The 16,895-nt window shown below is 36.7% G+C and overlaps 1 protein-coding gene across 3 annotated transcripts in view; it reads left to right on the forward strand.

Annotated features, from left to right (window-relative positions):
* Window positions 1-16,895, forward strand: part of mtmr2 (myotubularin related protein 2) — a 79,624-nt gene that overhangs the window by 36,419 nt on the left and 26,310 nt on the right. For 2 of the 3 annotated variants that reach the window (XR_011342082.1, XM_069890780.1), the window contains exons 5-8: window positions 5,222-5,332; window positions 8,348-8,449; window positions 11,687-11,770; window positions 16,131-16,280. Coding sequence is in view for 2 of the 3 variants with exons in the window: in XM_069890780.1 (XP_069746881.1) it covers window positions 5,222-5,332; window positions 8,348-8,449; window positions 11,687-11,770; window positions 16,131-16,280 (447 nt within the window). In the remaining variant the exon portion in view is untranslated. The remainder of the gene's footprint in view (window positions 1-5,221; window positions 5,333-8,347; window positions 8,450-11,686; window positions 11,771-16,130; window positions 16,281-16,895) is intronic. The other variant, XM_069890781.1, reaches the window with a different exon arrangement.

A 16,895-nucleotide genomic window follows, 5' to 3' on the forward strand; every position in this document is an offset into this window, starting at 1 on the left:
AACAATGTAGCTTCCCATCTACCACCATTAACTTGGCCCTCACCTGCTTGTTCTCCATTACCCACACATTTGTCCTGGCCCCCTCCACCCCCAAGTGCAACAAGAACAGGATTCCCCTTTGTCACCTACCTTCCCACCAACCTCCCCCATTTCTGCCACCTACTGTGTAATTCCAACATTAGACGCATCTTACCTGCTCCTCCCCTCTTTACCTTATGCAGGGACTGCTCCCTCCATGACTCCCTCATCTACTCCACCCTTCCACTAATCACCCCCTTGGCACTTACCCGTAGGTGCTCCACTTGCATCCATACCTCCTCCCTCACCACCATTTGGGGTCTCAAACACTTCTTCCAAGTGAAGCAACAGTTTACTTGTGAATCTGCAGGAGTCATCTACTGCATTTTGTGCTCCCATTATGGTCTCCTCCTACATTGGAGAGACTGGATGCAGACTGGGAGATCGCTTTGTTGAGCACCTCTGTTCTGTCTGCCACAATAGCGGGATCTCCCAGTGGCCAGCCATTTTAATTCCCCGCCCCCTTTCCTTGCCAACATGGTCTCATGCACTGCCAGATTGAGACCATCTGCAAGTTGAGGAACAACAACTTGAATTCCATCTGGACACCTTTCAACTGAATGGTAACATTGACTTCACCAGTTTCTGTTAGCTCCCCACCTTTGTCTTTCCCTTTGTCTCCTTTCCTCATCTCTGTCTCACTCTCTCTTCCTTTTTCTTTGTCTCCATTTCCCTGAGTCCCAAACAAACCCCTCCTCCCTCAGTGAATTTTCACCTTTCCTCTTTCTTGTGTCTCAAACATATCCAATTAACACCTTTTGGGTGTTTTCTTGCTCATTTCCCCTCCCCAACCTTTTAATTCAGGTGCCTGCCTGCTTTTTACTCACACCTCGAAGAAGGGCTCAGGCCTGAGATATATCTTTTCCTCCTATGGATGCTGTGAGACCTGCTGAGTTCTTCCAGCAGTTTTGTGTTTTTACTAGAATCAAGTGTGGACCAAGGTACCCAGAATTCCTGATGAAGTGTGCATTCAGGCAATAAAAATTTTGGATAAGACCTTGTTGCTATATACTTCACAGAAGTGTCCAAACTACTCAGCGCTTCCCTTCCCCTCCCCAAATGGACATATTGAGTTGGGCAAATGCCTCTAAAATCCCAAATTACTATTTATCCCATTTCTTTCCTTTGGAAGTTTTCATCATTCCATGAAAGATTTCAGTGCTTATCACTAGTATTTTTGCATAAGTGCATTCTTTGTACGTATTTTCTGTGACCATAGCCTAAATTGCCACTCCCTCAATGTAGTTTAGTTTGCTAGCTGCTGATTGTCAATTTAGGTTTCAGTGGCAGTGCTGGATCACTGTTCTGCAATGTTTGATTCTACAGTCACTTTTGGATTTATCTCTTTTTGGGTCTAATGCTAGTTATTTCAGTCAAGTTTTCTTGTTGCGCAACCTATGGCATCATCCTGTGCTCCCGAACCCTTGTCTTTCTTCTCTAGATATGCTTGTGTTCCAAGTGCTTCAACACAATCAGTGAATGACTAATTTTCCTTTGGTTCCTCTACTTATTAATCCTGAGCAAGACTCTAAAATTTGGAAATCATAGAAACTAAAACAATAATCTGTTCCTAAAAGATATGGCGTGTGAAGATGGGACCTCTGTTATTTGTGTTCTATCAGTTTGTGTTAAAATTCTTATTAACTTAATGGTTTGATTTTTGGTTTATTTTCTGGCAGAAAATCTGATATGAAAGGCAGCAACCATGAGATGCATTTGGGAATTCATTATCCACTTTACATTATTTTCATGCTGTGCTTCACTTGTCTCACTTAGTATAACTTTTTGCTCAAAATTCATTGTGATTAATGATATAAAAATGTCACAGTTTATAGATTTGGGTGTGTTTCTGAGTCTGGGCAAACAATGTCCTGTTATAAATAGTTAAAATGCATCAATGAAAGAATTGCTTGGTTTGTGCCTGACTAAGAGCAAAAGGAATGGGGAAAGAGGGTATTTAGGGTGGAGGGGGAAAAAAAAGTTTATCTGAAAAGATTGTAGCTTTTAGGCATTTTTCAGCTTTTGCACAGCTCAAAGGTATTATCCTGTGTCCAAAATCGCTGATTTGGAAGCCTTCACCATTTTGTATCTGTGCCCATTAGTTTATGGGTTTTAATTCTCAAGACACAATAATGGTATTGAGATGCAAAAATTTAAATTTCAAGTAATATGCAGGCAAAGACCCAAATGGCCAAATTCCAAATCCATCTTGAGTATGAATCGGGCAGTTTTTTTTCAGTGTGATAATAATTCTTGTTTTTTTTCTCAAATTTCTATCTCTGTACAAGGATTTATGTCTGCATTGTCTTAAATTCTCCCTCAAAATGGGAGAATTAAGCTATTCTTAATAATTCAGGCCAGGATAAGGAGTAAATAGCCTTAGTATTAATCATTTTTATCTTCTGTAATAATACTAAGCTGTCATTATAGCCTTTCTGCAGATTGTAACTGAACATCACAAATGTAAGCTTAAACAAAAACCTACATAACAAACATTTAATCAATTTAGTTAACATCCTAATGAGGTATCTCATTCAAATTTACTCTAATACGGACCTCTCTATGGATGCTGTTGAACCTACTAAGTCCCTGATTCATCTTTGTTTGCTCAAGATTCTACCATGTAGTTTCTTGTTCCCACCTTCTATACCCACCCATGGTAGGGGATTCTTAACTGAGAGGGCACAGGTTTAAAATGAAAGGAGAGATCTGAAGGGTAAGTTTTTCAGACAGATGGTGGATATGCAGATCAAGCTGCCAGAGGAAGTGGTAGCTGGAATTGCAATGTTTAAAATGCATTTGGAAAGGAAGAGAGGGACACTGGTCTATTGCAGAAAAATGAGATTCACGCAGCTAGGCATCGTGGTCAACGTGAATGAGTTGGGTCAGAGGATTTGTTTCTGTGCTGTTTTACTCTGTAATTAATTAATTCCCATTTTGTGTCATTAATGTTTTCACTTGTGTTCTTCAAAATTTATCTTCAGAGACATTCCCTTAGATTAGAAATGCAAGTTGTCATTCTGTATTTTAATGAAAAGGAAAGAAAAGAACAAGTTCCAACAGCTAATAGTGACTATGACAGAGTGTGCATGCTATCATGGAATCTAAAACAAAGCCCAGCAGTACAGAATGCAGCAGATTTTAAAAAAAAATAAATTTGGATATAAAGCACGGTAACAGGCCCTTCCATTGAACCATGGCAGAAACCATTCTCTAGCTCTCCACTTCGCCTTGGAATATCTGGATGCTAAGCATATGTATGCTAGACTACTGCTCATAGGCCTGCCTTCACAACCACAGCCTCCAGCAAACTCATTCCCAAACTTCAGGATCTGGGCCTCAGCAGCTCCCTTACCCCATCTATCACAACTGGATCCTTGTGTTCCTGTTTAATAGATTGCAATCGGTGAAGAATTTCCTCCACAATCAAAATCTGCACCAGTGCTCCCAGAGGATGTGTACTCAGTCCACAACTACGCTCAACTGTACTGATATATACTGACCCACCTCCATCTTCAAATTTGCTGATGGTATCACAGTAATGGGCTGGGTATCAATTATCAATAAGACAGAATGCAGGAACGGGATTTTAAATCTAGTGGCATGGTGCCAAGATAACAACCTCTTTCAATGTCACTAAGACAAATAAATTAACATAATTTGTGGAATTGCTAGAGTTTACAATTAAGAATGTCGAATGTGTGTCGTGGCTTCGTAAAGGTTATTTGATGCATGATGAGTCTGAATGAAACCTTGAAGAGATAACTAATGTAGTAAGCTCAAAACAAAATATGGATAATAATTATTAGCAATTAATATAGTACTTCATTTTTGTACTTAGCAAAATTTGAAACTCAGAGTTTGGTTATTGTTAGATTACATACATGACATCATCTATATCCCTGAGATTCTTTTTCCAGAGGGCCAGGCAAAATTTAACATATTAGTAGTGCAAAAAACTTTACTGAAGATACATATACAAAAGAGAGAAATGTAAACAAAAAAATGGAAACAAACTGCAATACAGAAAAAAAAAATATTCACTAATAAATAATGCACAAAGTAAGAGTCCTTAAATGAGTCTCTGATGGAATTTGTTGATTGGAGACTGATGAAGGGGAAGCAACTGTTCCTGAACCTGATGGTACGAATCTTGTGGCACTTGTATCTCTTTTCTGATGGCAGCATTGAGAACAGAGCGTGGGCTGGGTGGCGTGGATCCTTGATGATTGTTGCTGCTCTCCGATGGCAGCATTCCCTGCAGATGTTCCCGATAGTGGGGAAGGTTTTGCTTGTGATGTCCTTCGCTGTGTCCACTACCTTTTGGAGGGCTTTATGCTCAGGGGTATTGGTGTCCCCATACCAGTCCACGATGCAGCCGGTCAGCACTCACTGAATTTTTCACTAGATGTTTGCCAAGTTTTTGATGTCTTACCAAACTTCAGCAAACTCCTGATGAAGTATAGGTGCTGATGTGCTTTGCACATGATGACATTAGTGTGTTGGGTCCAGGAAATGTCCTCCAAGATAATGACTTCCTGGAATTTAAATTTCCTCATCCTCTCCATGTCTGATTTCCCCCAGTGATCACTGGATTGTACACCTCTGGTTTTCTCCTCCTAAAGATCACAATCAGCTGCTGATTTTTTTAAAAATTGTTATTGTTCGTGCACTATTCAGTCAAGTTTTCAATCTCCCTCCTATATGCTGACTCATTGCCACTTTGTATTTGACCCATTACCATGGCATGATCAGCAAATTTGTAGATGGTGTTGTTGTAAAACTGAGCCACACAGTGATTGGTATAAAATAAGTAGAGCGGGGAAAATTCATAGAATTGAAGACAAATTCTAGAGCTTGTTTGGGTACTAACAATGACAGGAGTTTGGATTATGAATAGGCTCCAATTGGCGGAATGCTTAGAGGGTCTGTTTTGAGGCCCTTACATTTGCTGTTTTTCTAAATGAGCAAGATGATAGTATAGAAAACTGCATACCTTGATAAATTGTTTCAGTTTTGTGTTGGATAATTTATCTGAGTTTTATCTTCATTATTATGTCGTATTTTTAATACTACTCGTAGTGAAGTTGAAATGCTTTTGTTTGCATAATCTAGAAATTTTTGTTTGCCATCATTTTTGTAGGATCCACCTTTTGTTCTTGATGTTCCGCTGGGTGTGATAAGCCGTGTTGAAAAGATTGGTGGCGCATCCAGCCGAGGGGAGAACTCTTATGGTCTTGAAATTTTCTGTAAGGTTGGTGTTTGTGTTGAAAAAGTTGATTTGTCTATTGTTTTTTTTCCCCACATATTATCTTCATTATTTCTATTCATTGGTAGCCTTCACTGACAATTATTAGTTTGAGAAAAAGTATTGCACACACACAGTATGATTAAACTGGACATTCCAAAGTGGTAGACAACAATGAGCTGTTTTAAGGTGAAATCACTTTATGCCGATAGGTTCAGATAGTTGAGACATTACTCCATAACATTACCTTATCTTATTCTTTATCATAAAATTTACTGTATTTAGTATACAGTTTCTCTCCCAGATGATGCTGTTTAAAGAAGTATCCACTGTTTTACAAAAGTTTTTGCAACATTAACAATTTGCATTTGTGTGCCTTTTTAAATCTCCTGCAGGATAGTATTTATTAATTTCTTTGTTTGAATCAATTAACATACAATTTGTCAATGAAGATGAATATTGGACAAGTGGAAATATTCCTTTTGACACAACTTTTGTGCAGTGCCACTACCAATACTGGCCTTTGTACTGATTCATGGTGACGTACGTCACGTTATTGAGTTGGTATGCTGCATAAAAAAAGGATATCAGTGTGGATGGACATCAAATCTTTCCATTTGGACCCAAAAGAATACAACTGAATAGCTAATTCTGAATAGTATAGCACTAGAAACAATGGAAGTCAGAGAAGGCTTTAGGATTCAAGTCTATAGATAATTAAAATGTCATGGGCACAATAATGGTGGAATGTACATTTAGCATTAATTTTACAATTCTTTGCAGAAGGAAATGGTGAAAAGTCTGAGGTGTTTACTTGGAAGATAACATTTTGGGTCATTTCCATTAAATGTGATTAATAAAGAAATGACTGGATTGATGCTCTGTCTTGTCTTTAAAAGCAGCAGTTGTGCTGAACATTGGGACTTAAATAAAGATAAAAGATCTAAACTTATTCACAGTGGTACAGATAAAAAGATGATTTCCCAGCACTTTCATTTGACATTTTATTCTGTTGATTTACACATTTTTTTTTAGGTGCTTTTAATAGTCCATTCAGTCATGTTTGAATGTCTTTGATAGATTTGGCAACTGTTAGATCTTACATGAGGATTAATTGGTTCTCAAAGCAGTTCTGGGATGGTAGCTATTGGTTTCAGTTGAAAAGGCCATGTGCTGCACAGGACCTTGCAAATTAATTTGGAATTGGCTTCCTGAAAGAAGAATGGGGTTGATGATCTATCCATGAAAAGCAGATTTCAAAGGCAAATAAATGCTGAGTTTATGGGACTCATTCATCAGCAGAAGATTCAGGCGATTGTTTTCAATCACAAAAGATATCTATAGTAATTTTGTAAAATAAAATCAGGATTTAAAAAAAATAACTGATAACATGACTTCTTGGTAAATTATTTGGTAAGTTCTTAGTTTCTTGCCATCTGCAGAATGAGTACATTGACCAAAGTTTAGCCACAAGTCTGAAGAAACTGGAACTAGCATGTTAAAGTGAGAAAAGAGAGCTTTTTGTTCTCTTGGTTTTGTGCTTTATTTTGGAACAACAGTGTGAAATTCTTAGTGTTTTAGTATCTATTTCATTGGATCCTTGCTGCAGTTGTCAATTCATTTGTTACAGGAATAGCTTTCCTGTACAAATGAGTCTGGGGAATTATTGGAATTTTCTATTTTAATTACAGTACAACCCTGATGATTTGAAATGGTCAGGACCAGGCCTATTTCGGATAACCTTTTTTTAGAAACAGCCCGGTTGCAACAGCAAATCACTTGTAACAGTGTTTAAAACAACAGCAAACAACAAGGGAAGGCTTTTTAAACATTAAAATAATGTTTAATTTTCCCCCAAAATTGCTGGCCATCACTGAGGTCTGCTGCTGCCAGCACGGGGAGCCCAATAACCCCGGTCAGTTCGGCTCAAAAAATTTGGATAAATGAGGATTTCTGATATGTTTTGGAGAATCTGATTTTGGATAATTGGAGTTGTGCTGTATTTTTTTTTTAATATGTGCAACAGAAGAATGCATTTATTGCGTATCACTGGTTATTTATGGTAGACCACTTATAATTCTTGTAAAGCTAGTTATTTCTCAGTGCTCAATACACATGTTTTGGCTGTTTTATTCCTTATTGTGTCCAAAGATGCTACCTGTAGCAAGCTGCATACCTTCACCGTTGACGTGCGCAAACAAAAACTTGATTTTTAAAAAATATGCTGACATAAGTGCCAACCCAATTTGGCAAGGCTGTGTTTGGTAGTTGGTATCATATGCCACGGCACTTCAAATTGTTACAGCAAACCAAATGTTCTGTTACCAACATGAATTGACAAGAGGTGGTGGAATGAGCTCTGACCAATCGTGAAAGCTGAGCATATATAATCAATTGTATAAATGTGGAACAAGAATATAAGGGATTACAAAGGTTGTTCATCAACAAATTTGTTGATGAACAACCTTTGTAATCCCTTATATTTGTTAACAAACAAACCTTACTACAAATATTACAAATGGCTACAATAAATGCCCAAGACTGAGCTTTTAATTGAACATAAATACTACAGCTTCCACGTACAGTTCATTTAAGGAAACAAAGTTGGCAAGCCACCTTCTTTGAAATGAAAGGAGTTGGTGTTCTCTTGCAATTCTCTTCAATTAGAATTGACATCATGAACCTGTTAGGAAATTGCCAGCATGACTTTGTCAAGGTACTCCTGACTTGATCATTTATGTGGAAGTCCTGAATTTTCTTACAGAAATTCCAGTTTTTCCATGTGGGTCTGCCAATATTTCTCTGGAAAATCTCGACCAATGTTTAGGGAGTGATATTATTTTATTTTGAAATAAACTGGTTAAAATATTCAGTATAGTCTGAAAAATGTTTTATTTTAAAATGTCTTTCAATTACTCACAATACAGTTTTAAGCTCTAAGAACTAGGGAAGAAATTATTTTAAAAAAAATGTGTTTTGTAGGGTTGAGTGACAATTTAATAATCCCTTTTCCATTTACAGGACATTCGGACTATCCGTTTTGCTCATAAACAAGAAGGTCACACCAGGCGACCAATTTTTGAGAACTTAACGAAATATGCATTTCCCACATCCAATAACTTGGTATTTTATTCATAATTAATCATGTTTTCTGCATGCTTTAAAAATTGTGGTTTATGTGATCTGATGTAAAGTAGTAATTGTTGTAAAGTAGATTTTAAATAGCTATGTATATCTCCAAAAAAAACTTGAAAAATTTTGCATGTTTAAGTCTGTTTAATGTTCTACTCTTCATGAAAAATAATATTAAATGTAAAGCTCTGTACAGGATTACCTTGGGTACAGATTGCTATTTTCACAGTGTTTATACACTTCACCTGTGAAGTGAGTAAAAAAAAAAATGGCAATAAGCAAACCACACTGGAAGGTGATCGTGTATGTTGGGTTGTTCTTTCATGGAATTAGATTACAGGCAAATAAACCAATTTCATTAATCTTGGTGTTTACCTGGGAATGATTAATGTTCTACTAATAAACAGAATGAAGATAAATACAAAATGGTCAAGTGATAACCTGCACTTAAATATAATTTGATAAAATAGAAGCAAATAAAGACTATGTTGTCACTTGACCCTGTTGTGCCTTTCAGTTAGATCAAGACCAACCTTACCCTGAGTTCTATTGTCCTGTATGATGACCAAAAACATAGATTTTAGTCCATAAAATATTTATTCTATCTTGGCAGATTCATAACCCTCTGAGAGAAATACTATCTCATCTCTTATTCTGAAACCATGCCTCCTAGTTCTTTATTTCCCCACAGGAAGAAGCAACTTCAGAGCATCTACAGTAACTTCACTTTTATCCAAACAAATGAAACTTTTCAATAATATTTTTGTGTAGTCAGTCTGTGATCACTACATTTACTGTTGCCTCACACCACAAAGATGTACGTAGTTTCAAACTATAAAGGATGCTAAATGAAAAAAAAATGGTTCATCCATAAAAATTGAAATAAGTGTTAAGTATAATTGATGTAAAAAAATTATAGTTAATCATTGCATAATGAGCATTTATCAATCTAGTTACACTATCATAACATATCTAACCAATCATCTTCGGTAAAAATAAAACCAGTATCCGCCTCCCATTTACTTTTAGATCTATCCCAACCCTTTTTATCCATACCATCCTGTAATGTTTGATACATATATGAAATATAACCCTTCTCTGGTACCTTCATAAGAAAAATCTCAAATTTAGTCATTTCAGGTAAAATCATATCTCTACCAAACATACATCTTACCAAAGATCGAATTTGATAATAAAGAAATAAAGAGTTCTTATCAATACCAAAACCTTCCTTCATCTGATTAAAAGATAAAAATTTACTCTCTTTAACACCAATCTCCCAAATTTTACACACCTTTAAATCTCCAATGCAATAAACTTCGATTATGTATTGAAAAAGGAATAAGTTGATTATTATACAACGGAGTCAAAGCCGATAATTTACCCCTAGACCCTGTCATTTTATTTTTCTTTATCCATAACTTCATTAAATGTTTTAGTATAGGCACATTATATTGTTGTAACAAATTTATATTCCATCTAAACAAAAATTGAAGTATTTCAATTTCAGAAATATTTGCCATCTCAATTTTGGCCCAACTAGGAGGCCGTACCAAATCCATCAATGAACTAATAAATTTAAGTTGGGCTGCTTCATAATAATTTTGAAATGTGGTAAACGTAATCCCCCTAACTCGTATTTCCAAGTTAATTTATTCAAAGCTACTCTCAAAAATTTACCTCTCCATAAAAACTCCCTAACCATTTTATTCAAGTCTCGAAAAAAAATTATTATCAAGTAAATACGGAATAGATTGAAACAAATATTGTATACGCGGAAAAATATTCATCTTAATTGTATTTATCCTACCCATTAAATTAATAGGTAAATCTTTCCATTTGATCAAATCAGTTTTAATTTTTTTCATTAATGGAACATAATTTAAAAAAATTTTAAAAGTATGGTTTTCATGAATCTGATTTGTGTTTTAGATGTGGTGATACAGTTGGAACTTTTTTTCATGCCGTTTGGTCATGTATACATATACAATCTTTTTGGAAGAAAATTCATTCGTTTTTAGAATATCTGTATAAGATTAAAATAGTTTTAGATTCAACAATATTTTTATTGGGTAGTTTGCAACCTTTTAAAGGCTTGAGATTAGATAAGTTTCAGCTTGCTTTTGTATATTTAGCTTTATCCGTAGCCAAAAAATGTATTGCTAGTACGTGGAAAGATACAAATATGACTGATATTAATGGATGGCATAATGAGATGAAATATTGTTTAATAATGGAAAAAAATTATGTATGTTTCACATGATAATTATATTTTTTTATTAATAAGTGGTTGTTATATTCAGAATATTTACATTTCAATTTACATTGATTAGATTTTAATATGTATATTTAATTTTTCTTTAATATTTTTTCTTTTTTCTTTCTTTATGGCTCTCCTTAGGAGAGTTGGCTAAGGGGGGGAGGGGTTCTTTTCTCTTATATATAAAAAATAACGTTCATGTTTATGGATAATTGTTGTATATGTCATATTATTTGTTTTTGAACGAATAAATAAAGTTTAAAAAAAAAGAAATTGAAATAAGTTAAGGCCGAATGAAGAGTACTGCATGTGGTCTAGAACTTAAAATAATTTTAATTCCATCCCTGAAAATAAACAAAAGCTGCAGATGCTGTAAATTTAAAAAAAAAAGAGAAATTGCTTGAAATACTAAGGGGTTAGTCCTCATCATTGGGAAGAGAAAGAGTTAATGTTTCAAGTCAAGGACCCTTTATTAAAAGAAGGTCTTCAACCTTAATTTTCAGCATTTTGTCTGTTATTTTAAATCTGTACCTTCTGTCTGGATGTTTGGTCTTCTAGCAGTTGGTGCCTGTGATCCATGAAAATTTTTCACATTTAATAATGTAGGGCAATAAAATATGACTGGACGACACAAGGAGGTCTACAATAAATCTGCAGATGTTGGGGTCTAATGCAGGTCATGCCACATCGATTAAAAAGCAAAAGGTAGTTGACATTTGAATTCTTCCTCACCGGTTAATAAGAAATCCACAGATGCTGGGGTCTAGTGCAGTAAACAAAAATGATGGAAAATCTCAGGAGGTCATGCAGCATCCATAGAAGGAAAAAGGTCTGAAGAAAGGCACAAGCCTGAAACGTCTGCCTTTTGTATACTGCACTGGATAACACAAACCTTGTAATTTTTCTGTTTGGACATTGTGAATTTTCAACATGCTGGCACTGAAAAATTATTTTTATTTTTCCCTCAGCCATTATTTGCATATGACTACAAGGAAATGTTTCCAGAGGATGGGTGGAAAGTTTATGACCCAATTGCAGAATATAAAAGAATGGTAAGATCAATGTGTTTATTAATTTTCTTCAGTGTATGTTCCACTTGCATGTTAAGTTTTTGGGATCAATGTGTGTGTGCATCTGTGTCTTGGAATTTATAATTTTGAAGTTCTTTATTCATTAACTGAATCTTTAATTAATGTATGAAGAGGATTTACTCATCCTCGTCTTCATCTTAAACATTGGTAAAAATATATACCCAGAGTTTTGTTGTGACTGCTGCAGGAGCTGAAGTGTTTACATTACAGGAATATATTTGTGTGATATCATTTCCAAATGTTTAAAGTTATTTGGTTTTTGCTAGTATTTACAATGTGACAAGTAAGTGGAAATTACCATTTGTTAAAAATCCATACATAAGATACAGAAATTTAACTGTGACAATTAAGTGAATATCTAATACATTGCAGATGATTGTAGTTTAATGAGTTCTTGTGTGGGAAAAGTCCTAATCTTGTGCCTGCTTTGCCAAATGATAAACATGACTGACAAACACTATTTAAGACACATACCTTGCATACTTTCGGCTTTTCAACTGCTTTAAGGCATTTTCTTTGATTATTTCCTCCATTTCACTGATGACTGAGTATTTTGGAAGTGACTGTAACTTGGGCTGTGATAGAAATAGTTTATTTCACCTACAGGTGCTTTGATAGATAGTATCTTTGGATCTGAGCAAGGGAGTGAGTAATATGAACAGGTTTTAGAATATGCACCCAGACTTGTCAACAAAAACTTTGTCTTTCAATTATGGTACAATCTAAATGCTTCACACAAATACCGGATTACAGGCTGGCACTAGATTTTTCCTTGCATTCATTTTATCTGTGCAAGTTCATTGGCAGTGTAGCCTGGTCTCCAAAACACACGTGCCAGTCTTCGAGCAGATGCCTACTTGAAATTGATCAATTGATCTTGCATCTTCTTGAAGGCTCTCCTGCTTCTGAGTTACCAGAGGGACTCATTTTCAACACCAGGGAAAGAGGGAATGAGTTATGGAATGTGTAAATAGGCCTTTTGGCCCAACTTGCCTATGCTGACCAAAATGTTCCACCCTCACTAGTCCCACCTGACTGCTTTTGACCCATATCCTTCTCAACCCATTCTATTCATTTTTTCTTAGAAGTTGGAATGGTTCCTGCCTCAACCACCTCCTCCAGCAACTTGTTGCATACTCCATCCTCTTTGTTTTTTTTAAAAAGGTTGCCCCTCAGGTTCCTGTTAAATCTCTTTCCTTTCACCCCCCCCCCTCCACAAATCCTCATCTTAAATGTATGAACTCTGGGCAATGCTTTGGGCAAAAGACTTTATGCATTCTCCTGATCTTGACCTGTGATGCCTTCATGGTGAGATAGAAGGAACTATTGAAATATGACTTTTCCAGCTGTGACTTGGCTATGACTTTCCCCCTAGTCCATGATGTTGGAATATTGTAAGTGGTTCCCTACTCTCATGAGTCATTGTCCCTTTTAAATTATTTTCACTTCTTCCTTCATCTTTACAAAATATTTTGGTACCATTTCCTTTTGCCAAGGGCTGATCCATATCTCCTTTCTCTCTTGGGTTCTGAATGCTTTTATTTATTGATTTTTTTTTTCCGGTATTGCAGTCGATTTGTTTACATTTCTTTATTTGGTTACATGTGTATGTTGAGTCGGTTCTTTTTTGCACTACGTGGTAATTCTAACTCACCCACAGAAAAAAAATCTCAGGGTTGTATATGATGTCATGTATGTACTCTGATAATAAATCTGAATCTGCAACATCTTGCCGTATTATTTATATCACCATAGAATTGTTATCTTTGAGATTCAGTTTGCCTGGTTCTTTACTTGCCTATCCACCCAACTGGAGGGTATCTTTGGAAGTATTTTCTCTTCTCACCTATTGTCTACCTTGGTGGTCTCCTATTACTTTGTTCTTTGTTACAATGTCATATGGTGAGTTTCACAGAAAAAAAAAGAATATTGAAAGAGAAATCAACCAGTGTGCTTTTTTAGTTCTTTAATTAGGGAGCAAAGTTTGAGCTGTGGAAAGGAGTGTATAGAAGAGGAGTATAGATAGATTTTTATTCATTATGCTCCAGACCTCGGATTGCAGAATTATCTAGTCTTTTCCTGCATGCCAGTTTTATAGAATTATGTACATTCCGCCATTAACATTATTCAAAGGAATAGTGTCAGTTTGGCCATGTGTATTAATGGTTCTGTACTCCACCTCACCAACACCTTGATTTCTCTTTCCGCGAGCACTGTATTTCTGCATGTCTCTTCTTTGGCTTGGCTTCGCGGATGAAGATTTATGGAGGGGGTAAAAGTCCACGTCAGCTGCAGGCTCGTTTGTGGCTGACAAGTCCGATGCGGGACAGGCAGACACGGTTGCAGCGGCTGCAGGGGAAAATTGGTTGGTTGGGGTTGGGTGTTGGGTTTTTCCTCCTTTGCCTTTTGTCAGTGAGGTGGGCTCTGCGGTCTTCTTCAAAGGAGGTTGCTGCCCGCCAAACTGTGAGGCGCCAAGATGCACGGTTTGAGGCGATATCAGCCCACTGGTGATGGTCAATGTGGCAGGCACCAAGAGATTTCTTTAGGCAGTCCTTGTACCTTTTCTTTGGTGCACCTCTGTCACGGTGGCCAGTGGAGAGCTCGCCATATAACACGATCTTGGGAAGGCGATGGTCCTCCATTCTGGAGACGTGACCCATCCAGCGCAGCTGGATCTTCAGCAGCGTGGACTCGATGCTGTCGACCTCTGCCATCTCGAGTACTTCGACGTTAGGGATGAAAGCGCTCCAATGGATGTTGAGGATGGAGCGGAGACAACGCTGGTGGAAGCGTCCTAGGAGCCGTAGGTAATGCCGGTAGAGGACCCATGATTCGGAGCCGAACAGGAGTGTGGGTATGACAACGGCTCTGTATACGCTTATCTTTGTGAGGTTTTTCAGTTGGTTGTTTTTCCAGACTCTTTTGTGTAGTCTTCCAAAGGCGCTATTTGCCTTGGCGAGTCTGTTGTCTATCTCATTGTCGATCCTTGCATCTGATGAAATGGTGCAGCCGAGATAGGTAAACTGGTTGACCGTTTTGAGTTTTGAGTGCCCGATGGAGATGTGGGGGGGCTGGTAGTCATGGTGGGGAGCTGGCTGATGGAGGACCTCAATTTTCTTCAGGCTGACTTCCAGGCCAAACATTTTGGCAGTTTCCGCAAAGCTGGACGTCAAGCGCTGAAGAGCTGGCTCTGAATGGGCAACTAAAGCGGCATCGTCTGCAAAGAGTAGTTCACGGACAAGTTGCTCTTGTGTCTTGGTGTGAGCTTGCAGGCGCCTCAGATTGAAGAGACTGCCATCCGTGCGGTACCGGATGTAAACAGCGTCTTCATTGTTGGGGTCTTTCATGGCTTGGTTCAGCATCATGTTGAAGAAGATTGAGAAGAGGGTTGGTGCGAGAACACAGCCTTGCTTCACGCCATTGTTAATGGAGAAGGGTTCAGAGAGCTCATTGCTGTATCTGACCCGACCTTGTTGAATGGGTTTAATTTTGTCCAGACAAAATCTGTTGAAACCTGATGAACATCTTTCACTTCTGAAACAAATTCTGTAACATCTCCACCAATTCTATTTTATTTCTCTTTGGTGGTTTGATCTAGACAGTTTACAACTGATGTAATTGGTAACCTAAATTATATTTTCAGTAATGATTCATTTCACATAAAAAACTGTCATGTTGTACTTTGTGGTATCATTCACTGACTCGACAATAGGTTGTCTGATATTTTCAAACCCCAGCTATCCTCTATTTGTCCTCCATTCACTGCAGTCTGTAAATTCTAATGTCCAGAATTTGCATCCTGACTTTCACAGCAACTCTCCCTTTCAGTCTCCAACCCAAACTCCGACTCTTTCATTAGTGTCGATCCTCACCTCCCTCCCTACCATCTGCTCTTGGTGCCATTTGCTTCTTCACTTGCACATTCAGGAATTTCATACCTTTGTGGTTACCCCTCCTATTTCTTCTTTATTATTTTTAACCAAATTATTGTCTATCCTGTTAAACTTGATATTTTAAGAATCCTACCTGATCTGTAAGTATTTGGTAAATACTCACACAATCTATTAGCTAGTGCCTTGCTATAATTTTGTAGTCTGCATTCAGACGTGATATTAGTCTGTATGAAGAAAAATACAAATGCTGGAGAAATCCAGCAGGTCAAACAGTGCCTTTATATAGCAAATGTAAATTAATCTATCAATTAATTTATGATTTTCAGGAATTCTTTAGTTCCACATTAACTGTTGTGAAACTTTGTAATTATGCATTGATGTGAATTTCAGCAAGAAGAATCACTTCTTATTTCTGCTAACTGCTTTAGGGTCTCCCCAATGAAAGCTGGAAACTAAGTAGGATAAATGAAAATTATGAACTTTGCGATACTTACCCTGCTCTACTGTTAGTACCAGAGAATGTTCCAGAAGATGAGTTGAAGAAAGTAGCAGCTTTCAGATCTAGAGGTCGTCTACCAGTAAGTGCAAAGTATTTATGGATATTGATGATTCTTGAATTATATTTGAGCATCTGTGAAATGGCATCTTCCTTAATCTATTTTATACATGAAGAACAGTTTCCTTTACTTTGCTGTGAAACAGTTTTTTATTTAAATCTGGCGATTATCACGTATTGAACTTTGAATCAATCATTGGTTGGCTGACTGTTTAGAAAACAAAATTAGAGCATCAAATAAATACCCCTTTTTTTATAATTGTTTGACATTTATTTTTAGCTCATCTTATCAAATATATTGAAATAGTGAGTGACACAACTCTAATTTAATTTCAGAAAATACAGCTACAAATTTCTCTCTGGTTTTAAAAAAAATATGCAGTTAAACTGATATTTTGCTATTGACATGAGGTTAGCACATTCTGAGATATTCATAACACTGGTTACATTTATATCTTTTCTTTTCATCTTTGTTTTAATTAGTAGTTGAGGTGCAGTTTGTAAAAATATTTTGTTTTTTTCCATAAATATATATATCAAAATTTTCCATTTTCAATAAATATATGCATATAACTTTCTTTGTTCTTGCAAATCAAAACTCAACAACCCCTTTTCCCTCCCTCCCTCCCTCTTCCCA

The sequence above is a fragment of the Narcine bancroftii genome, chromosome 7 (genome assembly GCF_036971445.1).
Source record: "Narcine bancroftii isolate sNarBan1 chromosome 7, sNarBan1.hap1, whole genome shotgun sequence".
Classification (NCBI taxonomy): Eukaryota; Metazoa; Chordata; class Chondrichthyes; order Torpediniformes; family Narcinidae; genus Narcine; species Narcine bancroftii.